Source organism: Anabas testudineus, chromosome 17 (genome assembly GCF_900324465.2).
Source record: "Anabas testudineus chromosome 17, fAnaTes1.2, whole genome shotgun sequence".
In the NCBI taxonomy this organism is placed as follows: domain Eukaryota; kingdom Metazoa; phylum Chordata; class Actinopteri; order Anabantiformes; family Anabantidae; genus Anabas; species Anabas testudineus.
Genome location: NC_046626.1, coordinates 22,182,156 through 22,203,480, shown reverse-complemented (window position 1 = coordinate 22,203,480; position 21,325 = coordinate 22,182,156). Strand labels below are relative to the sequence as shown.

The window sequence follows — 21,325 nt, the reverse complement described above, 5'->3', positions numbered from 1 at the left end:
CTTCTACTGGTTCTTCTTCTGCTGGTTCTTCTTCTACTGGTTCTTCTTCTGCTGGTTCTTCTTCTGCTGGTTCTTCTTCTGCTGGTTCTTCTTCTGCTGGTTCTTCTTCTGCTGGTTCTTCTTCTGCTGGTTCTTCTTTCTGCTGGTTCTTCTTCTGCTGGTTCTTCTTCTGCTGGTTCTTCTTCTACTGGTTCTTCTTCTTCTTCTTTTACCTGGTACCTGGGGGAACCTGAGTTTCTGGGCGGGGCCGTGCCACCCTCGGCCCTCCCTCTGACCCCGCCCCTGCCCACGGGAGCGCGCCCTGCGTCGGGCTCGTCCCCGCTCGGCGGAGTGGACCCGCGGCGGCGGAGAGAGCAGCAGCCGGAGGGACGGAGCCACCGCGTGTGTCCGCTCACTTCCAGCGGCTCGTACCGGATTTAACAGCCGCTCTTTGAGGACTCTACAGGGGAAGGGAGGCGGAGAGGCCCCCCGCTCGTACCTGACACCGGTTGTAGGGAGTTTACCCCCGCTAAGCTAACCTGGGACAGCGGAAGAATGAGGGAGAGCCGGCCGGGCTGCCGGACCTCCGCTAACGGCTAGCTAGGAGCCGCCGGGCGGAAGAAGAACCGACCGAAGTCTCGAGAAGCGGATTAAAACGCGGCTGGAGTCGCTGCTCCGACGTGTGAGCAGATAAACTCTCACTTCACGGCGAACCGTCCACTTTTAGAGGGTTTTATTCAAACAGGACAAGTTGGAACATGGACTCGGACTCGGCGGCGGGCGACGTGGAGTCTCTGCGCGGCGGACTGAGCCTGATGGAGCCGCTGCTGGACCGGATCCTGGTGGACACCGTGTCCCAGCAGCAGGGATGGCTGCGGGTTTACGGTAAGAGAAACACACACAGCTGGACACAGTGTCGGTCCCGAACCCACAACTCAAAGGAGTCAGCAGGTCCTCGGAGCCCCGGTACCGGAGACGGCAGGTAGCGGCCGAGGCCGAGGTCATGGCGGCCGCCCGGAAACCGGAGCCGCCGAGGAAGCTCGGTGTCCGTGGTTTACTGTTACCGACCGGGGATTCCTTCAGTCTGTAGTCCGGTCCCCCCTCCAGAGGGGGCAGAGGTCAGCTACACAGACCCCTAAACCCTGTGACATGGATCTGAGGGCTAGACCACCTCAGTCCAAAGTCTGGACTAAGTTAGAATTCAGTTAACGTTTGAATCAGACAGGACACCTCGACGTCCGTCCGGGTGGACACCTCGACGTCCGTCCGGGTGGACACCTCGACGTCCGTCCGGGTGGACACCTCGACGTCCGTCCAGGTGGACACCTCGACGTCAGTCCAGGTGGACACAGACCTGCTGCAGACCCCTGATCAGGTCTCTAGAACACCTGAGTCTGAAGAGGGACCGGATCAACAGGAAGAGGTCTCCACATGATCCAGTTCACCTTATGAGACATTTAACCATCAATAACAGAAGTGAGTTGGTAAAGTTAAGGTTTCTAATGTGGCTTTGGAAGAACAAACAAGACTTGAAGTGGATTAGATTCAGTTTTACTTAGTTGGATTGTGTTCATGTACTTTTAATAAGTTTTAAAGTTTAAACTCTTAAATCACACACGTATTTGAACATATTTTATTTTTTTGTTCTCAGCTTTAACTACTTTACAGGCTCGTTTCTATTTCAAAGATGTCGACACGTGTTTCTGAGTTAGTTTTAGTTGTGGATGTGGAGTCAGGTGGAAACACTGGACAGAAGATCAGTGGGTCGTTTGGAGAACAGGAATATTTCCAGTAAACTAATGTCCTGTCTGAATATGACGGAGCTCAGGCTGCACGACTGGACAAATGACTGGGGAAAATGACTCAGTGTCTTCATCGACCTCTGACACTGATGTCAGTGATTTTTGTTCCTTTATTTCTTAAAATAAAATAAAAGATGTGCTGCGAGACTTGAGGCTGGTTGTGCAGGAAGTGAATAAACTCCCGGTGACTTGCCGGTCGTGTTGCTCACAGTCTGAGAGCGCTGTGAGTCACAGCAGGTGGCTGAAGTGACGTAGAGCTGTCCACACCCGAAACAGCGGGAGTGGACAGCTAAACCAACAAACATCTCACGTGTGGGAACTTCTCGAGTCAGAGGTTTCAGTGGCTCCTGATGATGATGACTGGACGGTGCAGGATGGTGAACAGATTAGAAAACATCAGGTTCCTCACCTGTGGAACTGAAACGATGAGTGGAATGAGCAGGAAAGGATTTGTGTGATGGAGTTATAGATGGATGGAGTTATAGATGGATGGAGTTATAGATGGATGGAGTTATAGATGGATGGAGTTATAGATGGATGGAGTTATAGATAGATGGAGTTATAGATGGATGGAGTTATAGATGGATGGAGTTATAGATGGATGGAGTTATAGATGGATGGAGTTATAGATGGATGGAGTTATATATAGATGAGTATAGATGGAGTTATAGATGGATGGAGTTATAGATGGATGGAGTTATAGATGGATGGAGTTATAGATGGATGGAGTTATAGATGGATAGAGTTATAGATGGATGGAGTTATAGATGGATGGAGTTATAGATGGATGGAGTTATAGATGGATGGAGTTGTAGATGGATGGAGTTGTAGATGGATGGAGTTGTAGATGGATGGAGTTGTAGATGGATGGAGTTGTAGATGGATGGAGTTGTAGATGGATGGAGTTGTAGATGGATGGAGTTATAGATGAGGTTTTCCCATTTCTGATCCAAAAGCTAATGTCCCTTAAAGTTAAGCCACAAACCTTATTTCCTTCGTCAAACCTGGGAAACTTCACCGTGATGTGAATTAACACGTCCGCGGTGTTTGATGGTGGCTGCAGCTCGTGGTTATTTCTTAATGTACAATAGTTAGTTAGTTAATAGTCAGTTAATTATCACACAGTGGAGAGAAACGTGTCATTGTAATGTCTCTGATGCTTTAGAGGTGTTGTTCGTCCAAAAATATATTTAAATTTAACCTATTGAATAATAATTTTTACTGTAATATAATTTAATATTGCAATTCAGTGCTCCAATACGAGGATTTTACATTTTAAGCAATTAAAATTTCTCCAAAAGAAATTCAGTTAAATAGCAGTGAATTATCAGAAGTACTTTCCTCTGATGATGCCCCGTCTTCTGTTCTGGGTTCCCAGGAGGAGACATGTCTGCAGGCCAGTGTAGGAAATGTTGATAAATCAGATGAGTGCTTCAGTGAAAAAGCAAAAACAAGACTCTGTAACTTTGAGGATTTGTGGTTCGTGGTTGAAACAAAATCGTCTGTTCTGCAGTGAAACTGGTTTCCAAGTGTAAAAATATCTAAATCCTGCAGAAACCGTCACACGCTCCTAGAAACATCTTTGCATTTGTTTAAAACTCTCCGCACTGTTTGTTCCCACACACCCTGAACACAGCGCTGGTATCTGTGGACGTAGGTCTGTGTCAGGATGTTTGCTCTGCCTCCCCTCCCTCCCCCCGCCTGGTGTTGGCAGAGTGTGATGTCAGCATCCAGTTTGTGCCGGTGATCTCACCCCGGCTGGACTCTGGCTCTGGCATCGGTTCTCTCTGCCCTCCGCTCAGCTTCACATACCTCAGACAGATTCAACAATGGCTGCTGCTGCCGTCACATCCACCTCACCGAGTGAAAATGTGCAAATGAGCTCTTTGTGTCGTTGAGTTACGTTCACATGCAGATTTTTAGGTGTTGAGCTCAGCGCTCAGCTTGAGAGGCTGAGGTCAGCGGGTGGTGATCGTCCTGCATCATGCTCATCATCTGCTTTACTCTGTTATCTTACCCAAAACCTGCAGATTGAACCACCTGTGATGTGTTTTATAAAGATCTTCACCTTTCTTCAACCCCGTCTCCTGGAAATGACATTTATCTACTCTTAAACTGTTTTCTCACTTATGTTGTGATGGCAACAGGGTCGCCGCTGGATGATGTTCAGTGATGACATCAGTCAGTCGCTGTGATGTATTCCTGGATTAAGTCACACCATCGTCTTTCTCTGACTCTAACCAGGAGCTGTGTGACTCAAAACAAAACCAGGAAACAGTTTAATTCTGCTGAAGTCAGTGGAGCACATAGAGCTTTAATAGACCGAATGAAGTCAGTTCGTTGAGAAAATAATCACATGGTGAATTATGTAGATCGCAGCAGAATGCAGCGCCGCCTTCTCCCTGTGGTGCATCACAACAAGCGGTGTGGTGGACTAGGTTAGTTTCAGCTCTAATATTTCAGACGTGTGAGGAGCTGTTAAGTGGATAAGATCTGATCTCAGCCGCTCTTTGGTAATTTACTTCTGACTGTGATGTTTCTGTACTTTAGGAGGATAAATGTTGGTCTAACTGTGTTTTAGTTTGTTTGATTAGACAGATGATGTTGGATAACAGAGCTGCTTCAGGTGACGTCACACCGTCCAGGACGTCGTTCGTCTCTGTTGTGATGATCCTGGTCTGTATTATTTTGTTGGTTGTAGGCAGTAACAGTACTTCATTCAATCCTCAGTGTCAGCTGTAGCTTGAAACATCAAGTTTTCCCATTGTCGTTCCATTTGTTTCATTCCTGTGAACGTGATGTTTCAGAAAACACCTTGAGACAGTTTCTGCAGATCTGGGGCAAAAGTCCACCTGGACTCAGGGATGAACACTCGCTGTGACTTTGTGTCCTGTCCTCTATCTCAGAGACACCAGCTGGGGAATTTCCTCACGTCTGGACAAACATGATGTTTGAGAGAAACTGTAACTTGACTGATTCACAGATGGATTCAGTCATGATGGACTAATTGAATTTTCATTTTTTGTAACAGAGGATTGTGGATGGACAATTCTGTTTTTGGTGGAGCTTCAACAAATGTGATGCACAGTAATTTCAGAAAATATTCAGACTGTTGATTGTGTTGTAGTAAGTTTAACTTTGTCTTTATGGATTATTAGATTGTTAACTTCGGTTGGACCTGAGATGAATTTATTATCTTTGAAGTGCTGCTAACTGGATTGATCTCTGCTGCCTCCTGTGTTGGAGCTGTTTCAGTCCATCTTTGTGTCGGCTCATTGAAAACAGTCACAGAATGTATTATCCAGTGAAAGGCTGCTGTGTATAAGCCCATTAAAGCTGACTGCAGACAGACGCTTTAACACAGGATTTATCCTGTACCCCCACCCCACAGCGTCATCATTCAGAGGTTTAGTCGGCTCAGGCGGACACGAGAACATATGTTGTACAGTTTTATTGCTGACAGATTAAATCAGTTCATCAGAAGGAAAATATGACGGGTGATCTGGAAACATCAGCAGTAAATTCAGTGCAGCAGTAAACACAGCACCGGGTTCTCCCAGTTTACTGTCGGTGTTGGATCTTTGTGTAGCTCGTCACATACACTTTGAATAATTTAACTACTAGCTTCCTTGTGTCCTCTGTCCTCTGTACTTACTGTGGCTAGATGCAGCCAACCTGAGAACATGTGAATTTTTTTTTTTTTTCATGTTTGCTGTATGATCTGTTTAGATATCCAAAATCATTTAAGACCATCAGAAATGGAGCATAAGTGGCTCCAGGTTCACTCTGCAGGGTCAGAGGTCAGGACAGGAAGGTTTCCCTCCATCTGTTCTGCAGCAGGACGCCCAGAGTGAAGCCTGGCTGCCTTCAGATGTTAGACCTCATGGAGGTTGGACGTGACGCTGCCTGCTGAGATTTTCAGCTTCCGCATTGGAAGGGGACTGAGGGAGTTTGTTGTCTTCAGGCCAATTCACACCTGAGATTCCTGCTGGAGAGAGGTGTCCTGCTGGAGGGTTGAGCTGCAGCCAGAGAGACGTTGTTTGTTTCCTCAGAGCCTGCATGTGTGAACAGAGCAGATTTGTTTGTCTGTTTACTGTTTTAATGCAGATTGTCACAGATTTGTAACAGGCATCGGGTCTTTGGAGTCAGTAACGTCTGATGGTAATTGGGTTGACGAGGTTTTAATCTGACACATATAAAACCTTTTATAGGAATTAGAGAGGTCCTCGGCCGATGCTGGGGGTTGGTATCGGGGCCGATCTGCCCACATTTTAATGGATCATCTGTTAAAATAAAGCAGATCAGGACCTGATCTAATGTGTTTTGTCTCAGCTGCTGGTTTTGCAGTTGCACTCCTACTGTGCAGCGTTCTGCTAATGTCAGTGTTGAAAACATTAATTCTGTGAGGAACCTGTTGAGAAGTGTCTCTGTAGGCAGGGTGTGAAAGATTGTTTATGAAGGAAGATTCCCCACTCTGTAGAACTACAAATGTTTCTGTAGTTCCAGAAAACCCATCAGAGTGAGAGGCTTCACTGTAGAGGATCCCATAAAATCAGTTTTACTCTCATTCTCACAGTTATTCCTCTTTCATGTCAAAAAAAGCTTAATGTGTGTGAGTTATGTATAATGTCATATAGGATCCAGCAGATACACATTTAATCTACATCTACTGTAGAGACACATAGTGGTTTCAGGTTGAGACTGACAGACACCTAATATTAAACGTCTAAATTTGCTCTGATTGTTCAACTCTCATCAGGACTAAGAACTACTTATTAGCATGTTATAGCATTAATAACGGCACAATAAATTATTAATAGAGTGTATGAATGCTTTATGATTACAGTTCAAATGGTTAAACAGGAATGTTTGTGATGATCTGAAGAGCTTAATGAGACATACGGCAGCCAAAGGGACTCTTTACAACCTGGAGTTAATCTTATTAATGGGTTATAACGGTTAAATGATTAATAAATGATGACTAAGTCACCGGCCCCTTCTGTCAGTCCTCCTCATATTAGCTAGTCAGAGGAACAGTTTGGTCCTGAACGTGGACCCGGTGTCAGCCCTGTGTGGTGGTCTTTAGGACAATGGAGGCGGAAACGGAAAGTTCCTTAAGGGCCTGGCTGTTATCTGGATGGTGGTGGGGGGGGGGGGTAGAGACAGGATTTCCCCTCTATAACAAAACATGAGTCCAGCTCCGCTCAGAAATAAGCTGCTGTCTATTTCAGGACCTGAAGTGGAAAAACACAGGAGGACTGGGATGGATCCACTGAGACCAGATGATGATGATCACACTGACGACGGCACAGATCGTCTCAGAGTTCGTCCTGTTGTTGTCGAGTAGTTTGAAGATGATGATTAGTCAGAGTGAGAAACACTGATGATTTGTTAATGAAGACGGAAACAGGAAAGGTCGCGGTTATGTTGAACCTTCTCTGTCTCCTTTTGATTTATTTATTTTTAAATTCTATGTTATGCTAAATCTTATTTTTTAACAGAGAGGTTATTTCTTCCTTAAAGGTCGTAAATGAAAACGTCATTTTGATTAATTCGTCACTTATCCTTTGGTTTAGTTTGAACTGGTTCATGTGACGCAACACTTCAGTTTCTGTTCTGTAAGCACACAGCAGAAGTGGATCACTGTGTCACTGGTGAACAGCTGCAGATTAAAGCACCTCAGTTGTAAACTTCAATTGGATTAAACGATTTAATGAACTGTAACTGACCGATGCTGCTGTTTGTTTGTGAAGTGATGAAGGGGAAAGTATTGTCACAGTCTGCTCAGTAAGATAGTCTGCAGGTGGAGCAGCTTCATCAGGTGGAGCAGCTTCATCAGGTGGAGCAGCTTCATCAGGTGGAGCAGCTTCATCAGGTGGAGCAGCTTCATCAGGTGGAGCAGCTTCATCAGGTGCATTTACTCTGAGGAAGAGGGATAAAATTAAAGCGTAGGTTATTTTTAACTTTGACGTCTATAAAAGGGAACTGATACAGTAGTTCCTCCAAATCTTTGACTCATTTCTCCGATTACTCACTAATCTGCGTCCTATCAAATTCCTGTTTCATTTAATAACCACGCACAAGTATTAATATGTTATAATGTCAGATGACTGAAGAGATGTTTCTGTTCCTGCCTGTTTTCTGGAGGCGTCGTCTGTCCTCAGATCAGTGACGACAGCGAAGGCCAGCCCCCCCGCTCCAAGGATTACCTAGGATTCCTGAGGTCCCTGTCCCTCCCTCTGCTGGTATCCAGCGCCTGATTTATTAGTCTCTTTATGGCTGCTGGTTATTTTTAGCTGGAGGCTGCTGCTGTTTCCGGCAGGAAGGGGATGAGAAGTGGACAAAGTGGCGTCTAACAAAGCAGCAGAGCCGGGACGTTTTAGTTTTTAACCCCCTGAGTCTTGTGGCTCGGTTCTCATGCATCACAGAGACAGAATCTTGGTATCCACCTCTCTCCTGACGTTCTCTGGGTTTCCACCTGATTAACTTCCTCTCTCAGTCCCTGTTTGTCTTCTCTGTTCTCGTGTTGTTTCCGTTTGCTGCTCGAGTTGCTGTCGGGAGCAGGAATGTTCGTACATCTCCTGTCTGGGCTTCAAGCCAGCAGATGAATGAAATTCCACATTGAGATTTCTCCTGCATGTTCAGCAAAGTCCAGTTAGCTGCAGTTAGTTCCCCTCAGCAGTTTTAGTTATTTTTCTTGAGGATAAAAGGCAGCGCTTCTCAATACGCTATAGAAAATGTCACTTTCTGTTGCTGTGATGCTCCGAGCTGCACTTTGCATGTTCAGTTTGTGGTGCTTAGATTTTCACGAGAGCAGCATTAGATCCTTTAAAAGCTGTTTAATGAACCGATTAATTGAATGAACAGTGTGATGTTCTGTTTGTTGTATTGATTGCAGGTGATTGGTCGTCCTCTCCTCTGATATGTCAAACAGTCACTGGGTGTCTGCTGGTTGTTGACGTTACCTTGTTTTGGTTTTTCTCTTTAATTTCTGCACAACAGAAGCTGTTACTTGAAATTCCAGCTGATTTGATTTGTGCTTTCCAACTCACTGCAGAGCTGTGTCACAATCCAGGAGACTCCACAGGTGAAGCTGTAGGTGTGAATGCCGTGAACACAGTCTGTCTGGTGAACTGAGAGGTGTGAATGATTTCTGTCTCCCTCTGGTCTCAGTGGAGTTGGTTCTTCACGCTGCCTTCACAGTCTGTAGGAGCAGTTTATTAAGCTGTGTCCTATAGTTTCCAGGTGCTTTCAGTGGAGAAATGTTCATTTAAGTTTCTTCTTCTCTTTTTTGATGCGTACTCGTCACCAAATGAGCAGCTTTTACACCCCCACCCTGACCTTGGCATCAGCGTGAGAAATGAACACCTGCCGAGCACCAAATGAGGACAGATTTTCTGTTTTGAGTAAATATCAGATAAGAGTAAAAGTAAAATTGTGTAGTATCTGTTTCTGTCAGAGGTCCATTGTCAGTATGTGGCTAATGTCTTCTTTTCACACTGTCAGCACCATATTAAATAACAAAATGTCATCTCTCTATGATGGCTTACCTTTTCCGCGTTCCAGTTTGATTCCTTACAACACATCATTCGAACCACTTCCTTCCTAGTATAACTTGGACTGTAGGGTCCTGTTTCATTGCTCCAAACAGTAGGATGTGTTTGGAATCACCAGGTTTTTGACTCTTCGAGTGCGGACATTTTGAATACGTCCTGAGGAACAAGAGGATAATTAGCAGTTCCTAAGGATTTAAAGGACAGGTTCCCAGTTTTTAAACCAGCTGTTATCTACAAAAGGTTTGTTTACTTGTTTAGCTACGGGAACGATGGGAACATCACGAGTTAGCGACACTGAAAATGAACCTTTGGAAGAAATGTGCAGTTTTTTCATGCCAGCCTGGTGTCGCGGATTTGGACTCTCTCGGTCTCAGCTGTCTGTTGGCTCCGTCCAGGACTCCTCAGCTTATCTCTGGGTCTTAACTCTGACCTACATGTTGCGTTGTCGCGGAAACCAGGCGCTTCATTATCCAATAAATGCTGATATGTGGGTCACTCTGGCCAGCTTGACTTTTGAAGCCTCGACTTGTTGCAGCCCGACAAGAAGAAAGTGCAGCTTTACAGGGAGATTCTGGGATTTAGAGCAGGTCCAACATGGAAAGTCTCTGACTTTAGTCTCCGATTTTATTTGTTCAATAATAGAATTTCCATTAAATTGAATCTTAAATTCCTTTGGCTGGTGAAAGAAGATAACAGTTCTCAGCTAATTAAGATGGTTTTTTTAGTGTCCAGGAATCAGCCAGTGATGTTTGATTTAAGGAGGAGAAGCTTCAACTATGACCAGATGCAAAACATTGATATCTGTACTTTTTCATATTTTTTAATCCGGGTCATCATACAAACAGATTGTGTGAAAATAGACCCTGAAAGATCCTGACTGTGGACCGGTGACATTCCCAAGAAGACACATTTTCAAACTTGACTGTAGAACCATGGTCCGGAATTAGAGAGCCCTCCAGGGGAGAATAAAATCAGCACAAAAACCTTTCTTGATGGAGAGGTCCGCTATGAATTAAATGAACCTACCACAGTCACAAATCTGTTGGGGTCAGATTTGTATATGAGACGACATGAGCCACAACACAGAGTTAATCAGAGACCAACACAATGTGCAGAAACTGTTGAGCTGTCTGAATGCGGCACAGCAAGAAAACATCCAGAAGACCACCTCCATAAACCAAACAGTGAAGAGAAAGTGACATTACATTTGACTGAAATGGGAAAACAGACTTAATTTGTGACCATGGTTGTTAAGTTTGGAGTAGTTGAAAGATTTGGGGTGACGAGGTTAGAGGTTTTGTAAAAATGACTTGTGTCCTAATCTCGTCTTCCTCCTCACAGTCAACGAACAACAAAACTGACTGATGAGTTAATTTCGAGCTGTGTGGAAGATAATCCACGTTGTTCATGGCGACCATCTCTGTTTTCTTTCTTTTATTGACGGAGCAGCTAACAATACCTGGCAAACACCTAATCACCTAATACCAGTTTGGCAGCAGGTAGTCCACCCCACCTGGTATCAAATTAGTGCCATGTGCTTCATTGCTGAAGACTTTTGGTAATGGAAGCACAACAAGGGCTTTTGTCGTTTTCACTGTGAGGGAACGTGATATTCTGAGTGTGGGTCCACCCTCTCCATATGGCTGCAGAAGCAACATGAGTGCTGTTTATTTATGTTGTTGTCTATTAGCTCACCAGTGCAACAGCAACTCTTTATTGTTCTCTAAGGGCTAAAAAGTCCTGGAACTACTGCAACCTCTTGAGATCTTTCTCGAGATCAGTCACAATGTATTTTTTTCCTCCATGTGACTCAGCCTGGATGAGTGAGAGCTAAAAACCACAAATGTAAACTGCTGCCTGAACAACAAAACGCCTCGTTTCCATATCAACCTGCAGCCCGAGTCTGCAGAGATTTTTACATCCTGCTTCCTGCTCCTGTTGCTGCTGAGCTTTTCCCTTGGTAAAGACTAGAACTCCAAACCTATGCATCCTTTGCCCCTTTCTCTAAGCCCTAACCCTTCGTTATTCTCCCTCACATGTAGCTATTAAGGGGTATCCTGAAACTCTTGATGATCGGGGAGGGGACAGGTTTTAGTGGAATGTATGGTGAAAAAAAATGAGTCATTGACAGCATTCACAAATAATTAGTCATAATCCCGTATACACATTGTGTATCATGTAAAATGGAGTCTGTCTGGATGAGTGTTTGCTAAAAGCCTAAATGTGAACTCCTCTGTTGTTTGAATGCACTGTGCTGCTTTAAAACACTCTGACTGGACAAAACCAGAGTCTCTGCAGAGATTTTTGCATCCCGCATCCCTTCCTGTGGGACGCTGCTCCCATTTCCTGTGTGAAGACTGAGACCTAAGTCGCCACGTGGGGAGGGAGGGGGCCATTCTTTAATTTTCAGCTCCTGGCTCGGGTGGAGGCCTGACAGCATGAAGACTTCACCTCCTTCACCCTCTGATTGTGAGGGTTCAGTCATTATAAACGCATGTTTTACTCATGTATACCAGAGTTTCCAATGATGCCTGACGTGCTCCCAGAAACATCTAGAATATTTGAGTTTGTTGTGATGTGATGACATTTTTAGTATTTTCTCTTTAAAATACAATACAAATGTAATACACTACCTTCCTGGTGTTAAGAACAGCAACAACTTTTTCACATTTTTATTTCAGCATTTAATGCTTGATTTTTCTTCTATATTTCACTGTTAACCTGTCTGAATGAAAGCTTAAAATAATTTTACATTTTTCTTTAAACTGATAAGATCACTTTTTCAAGCAGGTTACCAATCGAGCACCTGTCTCACAGTCACTTAATTGATTAATTGATTTATATGAACTTTTTACAACATGCTACAAAGCCCAGCTTGGCATATTTAGAAGAAAGAGAGATTGGTTATGTCTCTGTTCTGTTACGTTTATGTTATGTGCTTATGCTTATTGTGAAGTGTTTTGTTTGTTCCAACCAACATTTAAAAACTCTGATACATATTTTTTATACCAGAAAACCAACTAGCACATTCTCACATTGTGGTTGTTCTGCCACCACTGTTAGTCTGAACTTTATTCTTGCAGATGTCACTTACGCACTTAACTATCTATTTAAATTACTTTGTACAGGCTCTTTGCTTATGTCAATATTCTAAATTTGACTATATCCTTAATTTACTTGCACATGTGACTCTTCTGAAAAGCTTCTGAAAAGCTCTTTGACTTATCAGTGGAATCTAAAACGTTTGATTTAAGTTGTCACATGTCAGTAGTAGTTTAGTGAAGTTTAGGGGTAACGAGTTATGTTTTCTTTTGACATCTGGACTCTTAAATACCAACAAGTAAACCCTAATCACGTCGGTAATAAAAACATCAGAAAACTAAGATTGTAAGCGTATAAGTGAAAACAAGAAGCCTGACACACTAAACTGTGCGTACAGTTTCAGTTTCTAACAGTGCCTGTTTGAAGGGGAAACCACAGTCTGCTGCTTTTGCTGGTTGGGGAAACCTGATTGGCCGGGTCCCTCAGAAACTTGGTCTTCATCTGACACTCGACTTCCTCTCAGGAAGACAGTCACCAGCCTGTTGAGAAACAGAAGAGTGAAGCAGAAGCTCGTAGTCACTGTTAATATGAAGGCAAACCTGGCCTGACGGCTCCTTAGCGCTCGGAGTCCGATCACCGATGTGTTTTTAGGGTTAGTATGTTCGCGCTGAAGCACAGCTGTTGGCGAACCAGCTGTTTTGGCTGTTTTGGTGGAATCCATCTGCTCACTTCTGCCTAGAGGAAGCCTGTGTATACTGGAGCATGAGTGAAAGTAGAACCCTCCCTGAGGGCTGTGGAGGTCCAGTCCAGGGCCCCCTGTACCGCTGGCGCCATTACAGGAAGCCTTGGCAGAGATCTGACCCCTTACCGGTTCCTGAGCAGCCGTTGGACAGATACAAGTGGAGGACATCTGCTCGCCTGGCACCGAGGGCAGCCAAGATGGCCGACCCTGAGGACAAAGAGCAAAACGCACAGCGTCCTCACCTGCGACTGCTGAGCCTGCCGAGGTTTGGCACCGTCCCACGTCACAGGACAGGAGGTCAATCCCACGAAGGCCAGACGAGGGCTGAGGCTGGGTCTCTGCGCAGGATCTTCCCCTACCTCAGGTCCATGTCTGAGCCTGGTACAGGTAACCACCTGGAGAGGACGGCGCTCAGGAAGGTGGGGTCAGACGCAGAGCGGCGAATTCCCTCAGTCAGCAGCTTCATCTCCTCGTTCTCTCGGAGGATCAGCAGAGTCCTCAGGGACGAGCCAGAACCTGCAGGAGGAGACTCTGGTAGGAAGGATTTGCCTGGATTTATGATGTGTCCGAGTCATGTGTGGTCGAAACTGAGATGGGAAAGATTGTTGTGGTTATTATTGAAGGCAGGTTTTCATGAGGCTTTAAATTGAACAGTTTGAATGAGTGTTTAAACCTGCAGTAGGTGAAACTTTGTCCACTTTAGTTCTGCAGAAACAACACGGCGTCACCTGTAAGTTGCTTGATTATTTCCGACAGTTTCAGATCAACAGCAGAGAAAGTCCAGTATTCCCTCTTCTAGCTCAGTTTTTGGTCTCTGCCTCCTGAGGGAAATGGACTTGGCATGTTGGTCAAACATAGGTCAGTCTCAGTTCATTAGTTTGAAACCGGGGGCTGTGATTCAGTCCTCGTTACAAGAGGAGAGTAGCTTCACTGAATGGAGCAGGATTATCCTCCAGGTGCTTCATGCCGAAAAAGGGAGAATCTTAGTGTTTTCTTATCTTTGCTGTGGCTTTCCGAGCTTTTTCTCTTATCTTAATGTGTTTCCTGAGGAAAACCCTCTCATTGGTCGATCTGAGAGACAGGCTCCTCATCCTGCTGATTTTAGAGCTTCAGCTTCAGAAGAGGTTCAGTGTCTAACGTGCAGCCGAGCAGCCAGTTTGAAGGTTAAGTTATGCTAATTGTATTTTCCACTAGAACATCGCCTGATGTGAGGACGTAATATCTGGAGCCAGACGATAATAAATGGGTGTTTTCATGCAGAACTGATGCCTGCAGAGAAATCACTCTGTCTGGATCATTAGTTTTACAAACTGTCTCCTCTGACTTTTAATATTTGTCTTGTCGACGTGTTTCAGCATTTGTTGTCACCATAATGAATCACGGCAGTTTATTATTGTGTCAGCCTGCATAATCATTTAAGACGCCACAAATTCCTAAGAAACAGATCTGACTGCAACTTGGCCAGAAGTGAAATCTGACATTTAAACCTGCAACAGAATTCATAAATCATTGTCGGCATGTTCTGTACGGATACAACCTGTGGCATAAATCACAACTGAAAACCTGCTCAATCTAAACCTGGTTACAGTCTAAAAGACTTAAGTTTCAATCAGAGGGAGCTTTTTGGAACTGTTTCAGAAGAACTGACAGTCAGAAGTCACCTTTTTTTCTGTGGTGGTGATGAAAACAAAATATAGTTTAGACCTGCCGCAAACAAATGCTCACCAATATAATTCCTATAGCTGGATGTTACAACCAATTCTCAAACTGTCCCTGACTCGTCCTAAAACAAGCCCTAAAGGGACCATCATCCAGGTGAAGTTCCTGGACCAGCTGGGGTCCAACATATTTGTGAACAGCCTCTCTACCTCGATCAGAGTCGGAGCTTTAGAGGTAAACTAATATTAAAATCATTAACTTAACTCCATTAACAGAGACTTCTTGAGAAGCTGTGAACTAAAATAAAATTACAAACTATGGCACAGACCAAAGAGCTGATGGTTTACTACATGACTGTTTCAGATTAATATCACATTAAAATAAATGGTGTTTCTCTCCTCCTGCATCGCCTCCCAGCTCAGTCTGTATCTGTCCTCATCCATCATCCTGAAACAGAGATGATCCGTGTTCTGTCACCTCTCAGCAGTGTTGGCGTGCCACCATCACCGGCGCGTTCATCTATTGCTGTAAATTTAAAGGGAGCTGCATGGAGGAGCGTGCATGTAACCAAGGGTGTAGCAAGTGATTTAATTTAATCTCTCAGACAGCGGTTTGTGGGAAATGTGATTATGAGAGAGGAGGAGATGGAGAGAGGTCTAAGCTGGGACATCACAGTTATCAGTTGTCTGTAGGAGAACTGGTCTTTGCACCGTTTTCTTGTAATTGCCTTTTTAGTTGCCGAGGTTTCTCTCTTTATGTCACATTAACTAAATACAGCATTAGACATGTCCAAGGCAATAGACAGCTAGCATCAAATGATAATCTATTTGTCATCTCAGTACTTCAGGAATCTGCTTTGGGAATTTTGTCATTAGAACAAGAAGAAGAAGAAACTTAACCCACTTCTTCCTGCTGAAGCTTCATGTTAACTTCATATAAACTGCAGCTGCTGTTATTCCCCACGTCTTAAAACACAGAACAAATATAGTATTGAAACTGTGACGTAGCTGTGAGGTAAAACTACACAAGACTCATGTGTGAAAAAGGCCAAAAATAAACACGAGAGTTCCACACCCACGCAGACAACGTACCGAAGCTGAATATTAATTTAATAAATACCTATTTTTATACAACACAGTATTTAGAAGTAAGTCGCTTTGGATAAAAGCGTCTGCTAAATGACTAAATGTAAATGTTTGTTTGAAGTTTGTGTTGCTGAGATTTTTTATATAAGTCATATTATCATTTATCAGTCTTATTGTTTACTTCTGTTCAGGTGTAGTACATACTACAGTTCCCATAATGCTTTAGAAGGTGTCGGGAAGTTTGCTGAATTATCTGTGGTTCTGTTCTGTTTGCAGTCGACTCTTATAATTACAGACAGCTGTCGGTGTTTCACTGTGATACTGGAGAAAGACAGTATCTTTAATCAACAGGCTTATAGATGTATGTTTGTGATGGACGTTAAGCAGATGATGAGAACATTAAGTCCCACTGAATAAAACAATCAGATTTATATTTGTTAGAAAAAGTCAACGTAGGAATAAACTGACCAAATATTTCCAGTTCCTCTTCTCAGGTGTGATCATGTCTGAGAAAACTCTGTTTATATTAGAACGTTTAAATCCACTACCAAATAAAAATATTCTCACATGTGACTATTAGCTTATTTCTCTGTTTTCATATGTTTCACTGAGCTCGATTAACTTTGTAAAAACACGTCTCTTGTGTTGAGCGTTGGACTCAGCTGTTGTAAAGTACCATAAATGATTGGTAGTAAATGTGTGCCAGTGTTAACAGGAACTGCAGTAAACGGGGGTAGTTAGAAAGTTTCCAGCAGCAGCTCCGAGTTTGCTGGGTAGTAAAAACCACAGAGATCTCACTTCTCTACACGCACACAGACGCTTTATTCACTCTCCTGTTCTCTCTGTTTAGTTTCCGTGTGAAAATGAACAGCTACTGCTAATTGGAGGCTAATTAACCCGTGTGTGAGAGTCTGTGTGTGTTTCTCAGTGTGTGTCTGTATTGGCTCTGAAATCAGAAAAGTCTGAGAATGACCCAGAGGCCATGGCATCAGCTCCTGCATTCTCAACGCGGTCTTCTGTTAGTGTGTGTGTGTTCCTTTTGTATGTAAATTGTCCCTCCATAATAAAAGCCTGCACAGTAACAAAGGGACCCCTGAGCAGTTCCTCTGAGCTCATTAACCTTTCAGAGCTCAGGCCGGCAGTGGTGGGAAACTGGAGGCTTCCACTTTTGAGAGCACATGGTTTTGTCTCAGTTCTGGCGTCTACTCAGAGCTTTTTCCCAAAACTCATTCATTTGAAAGCATCTTTCCACTGTTTCTGTTCTGTTTTCACTCTCTTTAGTCACAGGATTTTGGCAGAGCCTCTACTTGGCACACGTTGTTATTTTCAATTTAGACAAATAAGTAATTCCCCCTTTTGCCAAGTCTGACATACTGAGGTTTGATTTTAAAAGTGAAATTAAAAACACACACATTAACAATGCTAACGTATTTTTCTTTTAGGTCAGTAATAGCTGCATATTGATTTTTGGATTTAGTTGATTTTGAAATTACAATTTAAACTTGCAGTTAAAGCTACAAACCCAAAATGCCTCTCTTTAAACGTTAAAGCACTTTTTATTTAATGAAGTTGAAGAATAAAACAAATAGACCAGTAGCATGTACGTTATCACTCACCACAGCCCAAAGTGGTAAATGTCTGGTTTATTTTTATCCACGCACATGAGGTTCAGTAGCTATTAGAAGAAAAACATTAAACTGTTTATGAAGCTGAAATCATGAAAAAAACGATTTATTTTCTGCAGAGGTTTGGTAAAACCTCTTTACTATAAATAGAATCTAATTAAATAGTAGTTGAATAGCACATATTAATCTACTGATATTGTTTTGATTTATGATTATTTATTTTATTTATTTAGTCCTGATTCTGCAGCAAAGAGTCTACATTTGGAAACTGTAGACCTGCAGTCTGAGAACAAAGAGTTCTGCTTGGAAAATGTGGAACTATGAGGTCTTGAGCCTGATTATTAAGGGATTTATAAGTGAGGAGAAGAATTTTAAATTCAATTCTGGATTTTACAGGGAGTCAATGGAGAGAAGCTAACGTAGGAGAAATATGATCTCTCTTACTAATTCCAGTCAGAACGCTGGCTGCAGCATTTTGGATTAACTGGAGGCTCTTTAATGAGTCATTGGGACAAACTATCAATAATGAATTACAATAGTCCAGTCTGGAAGTAACACATGCATGGACTAGTTTTTCAGCATCACTTTGGGACAGGATGCTCCTAATTTTAACTTTAATGTTTCTTAGGTGAAAAAAGGCAGTTCTAGAGATTTCTTTGATGTATGAAGTGAAGGAGATATCCTGGTCAAAGATAACTCCGAGGTTTCTTACAGTATTACTTGAGGCCAGAACTAAGTCATCAAGGGTGAGAACGTGATTAGACATAGTGTCTGAGATTTTTAGGCCCAAACAGTATAACCTCTGTCTTGTCTGGATTTAGGAGAAGGAAACTGGAGGACATCCGGGCCTTTATTTTGTTTCTGGTTTCATAGATAAGTATAGCTGGTTATCATCTGCATAGCAATGGAAATTTATAGTGTATTTCCTAATAATATCGCCTTAGGTGTAAATGAGCAAAGCTTCCTAATAAAGTTCAGCAGAAACACGTTATACCACAATCTGTGTCTGAGAAGTGCTCAAGTTTTGTCTCTTCTCTGCTCCTCTCATCAGCCTGGAGGGAGGTGACACTGCTGTTCACCTTTGACCTCTGAGACCTCCCCCATTCTTCACCCCCTCCCTCTGTGCAGGCTGCTGTCTTGAACGACACATGAGTGACAGCGTCTGTAGATGCAAATGCATAAGAGTCCTGCTGAAGTCAGCATGATTAAATATTAAACAGTGTCGCCGACGAACAACAAAGATCCGCCATGATGGAAGACACTTAAAATATAAATTATTACACAACACAAATGACTAATGGCTGCAGCATCTACAGGTCCTGAATGTACAAGGAACTTGATTTACTTGAATCTGTCCGATTGTGAAACACTGAGCGAAAACAGTAAAAAGTTTAGACCAGCAGGTTTTTAGTTTCAGAGGACAATTTAATTTAATTAAGTTTATTCTGCATGAACAGCAGCTCTTGGCATGGGGAAGAAAATCCTTTAACCCTGAAGGAACATTTGGTTTGGAAGCTTATTTTTACCAAATCACTGAACTCCAGCTGCAGCTTTATCTGGTTGTTTGATTGTCTTTATCTTTTCTCCAACATCTGTTTAAACCCAGTAAGATGTTGCAGCAGAGTTTAGTTTTTCTAATAAACATGTCTCCTAAAAACGACCTTGAGAGCAGATATCATGTGTCCCACAGTGTCCCTGTAAGTGGTGCGTGGGGCTGTTACCAGAATAGCGTTGATGTTTCTGTGTGACTGAACTGAGTGCTGTATCTGTCCTCTTCAGAGAACCTCGCAGCTTATCAGAGCAGAGCTGCAGCCTTCACTCACAATCAGCTGCTGCAGGAAACGAATCGCCTGCCGTCACTGATTTATCCCGAGTGTTCAGCGGGAGACGTCACCGTTTGAAGGCTTTAAAATATCTGTGAATCCTTCACATACATTAGACAGACGGGACCTTTGAGCCTGTTAATATGACAGACTCAATAGTAAAGGTTCTCAATTAATTTTATTATTGATGAACCTGAGAATGAAGCAATTTAGTGTTGCTTAAAAGTGTTCACTTTACTGATTCACAGTACGTATCTGCAGCCTGTTCTAAAGTACATGAGTTAAGAGGTGAAGCTGCAAAAGGCATCAAACTGCGTCATTACAGAAAAACCTAACCCGGTGAATGTTAATCACAATTAAAACAATTTAAGGTGCAGACGTCGTTCTGCATCAGTGCATGTAGAGAAATAGGTCGAGCCACCATAAGGAGTATTTACAATCAGTCACCCAGGACCAGTTTAACCAGTTCCACCAGCACTAACGTCACATTAGGATGAAAATGAGTGTAATCATCTGTTAGATACTCACACTGTGACTTCTTTATTTATTAATTAGTGGGTTTGTAGCTGCAGTGGTCACGTCACAGATGGTTTGATAAGACTCAGTTTGAGGATTATTAGTGATGAAACGAGCAGAAGAGTCGACAGACAGAAAACAGGAGATGAACAAGGTGCTGAGTTTCCTCACAGAGGAAACTGAACAGAAGCTCCACGGACACGTTGATGAAAGCTGTGAAACTTTGTTTGGGTCCAATCTGTTAATTGCTGTAATTTCCTCACGGGACAAAAGCTGCTCCTCAGGCTGTTTAACACCTCAATCAGAGCTGGGAAAGCTCCTTCACTGTCTCTGAATTACACAGGATTAAAAAAACACTATTGAAGCTAACTCTTTAAAGATCATTTTAACATGACCTCCAGCTGCTTTGTGTCCCTTGTGTACATATCAGCCTCGAGTTTCTCAGATGGTAAAATGTAATTTTCAGTAGTAATTTCACTTTATAGCTGACAGAGATGAGGTCCTGAAGTTAAACTGTCTCCTCAGGCCACAATTTATGACTCAGCTCCAGTTCTTGTAGTTTTGATCTTTAGATGGATTGATACCAGACACCAGTGGTAAACTGCAGCTTTGGCGACTTAATACGACAAAGTCAGATAGATGCTTCATACATGATGATGTATATTTATTCTGTTCCCACTGTTCTCTTTGTGTTGCAGAGCGATGGTCTTAGCTTTAGTGCACTCTTCTTATGATTAAAGTGACAAAGCTCAGGAAACAGGATGCATCTGAAAAACGCTCTGCAGGTTGTGCATGTTGATGTGATGTGGCAACACGCAGGTTTGTTGTTCACTAAGGTTTACATTTGAGGTTTTTATCTGTCGCTCATCCTCAAAGAACACCACTCTACAGGATCACAGATGTTTACAGCCACTAAAGATCAAATGTTAGAGCTGTGTTAAATATATTTTGGGAGAATCAACATCACAAACCTCTTTTGTTGCATCACTTTTTAATTCTAAATCTAGAAACGAGCTGAAACGATGTAGAAAGATGTGTTCACTGTCTCATAACTCTGCAGCCCTGTGTTGTTCCGAGAAAGTCGTTTACATCCTCTGCTCTGACAGTTTCTACTGCCAGACACAACAGCAATAGTCGTCATTTGTTTTCACTTCACGTCACATCCTAAATAATCTGTAAACCAAGACCGAGATGATCGTCAGGATCATCCAGCTTCAGTTCCAGTGGAAAATGAAGCAGAGTCCGTTACAACCTGAAGTGAAGGAAATTTAAAGAAGGCGGAGGACAAGCCGATCGCTCGCTCTCGTAAGTCACTGGACCGAAAAAAGAACGACTTGTGAAAGCAAATTGCAGACACTGTTGGTGTTTCTGGCTGAAATAATCATCCAGTCAGAGCAGAGCATGTAAATAAATGTGTCAACACAACACCCCACTAGAGAAGAGTGGTTCGTTGCTGGAAGTTTAAACCAGGCTGCATCGTGTGGAGGCGTCACTGC

The 21,325-nt window shown here is 43.1% G+C and overlaps 1 protein-coding gene across 3 annotated transcripts in view; it reads left to right on the top strand.

Annotated features, from left to right (window-relative positions):
• The first annotated feature begins 317 nt into the window (after positions 1–317).
• Positions 318–21,325, top strand: part of rasal2 (RAS protein activator like 2) — a 64,534-nt gene continuing 43,526 nt past the window's right edge. Inside the window, exon 1 of one of the 3 annotated variants that reach the window (XM_026374056.2) lies at positions 318–864. In XM_026374056.2, the coding sequence (XP_026229841.1) occupies positions 738–864 (127 nt within the window). In that variant the 5' untranslated portion in view covers positions 318–737. Of the gene's footprint in view, positions 865–12,905; positions 13,656–21,325 lie in introns of those variants that run through there. The other 2 variants (XM_026374055.2, XM_026374054.2) reach the window with 2 other exon arrangements.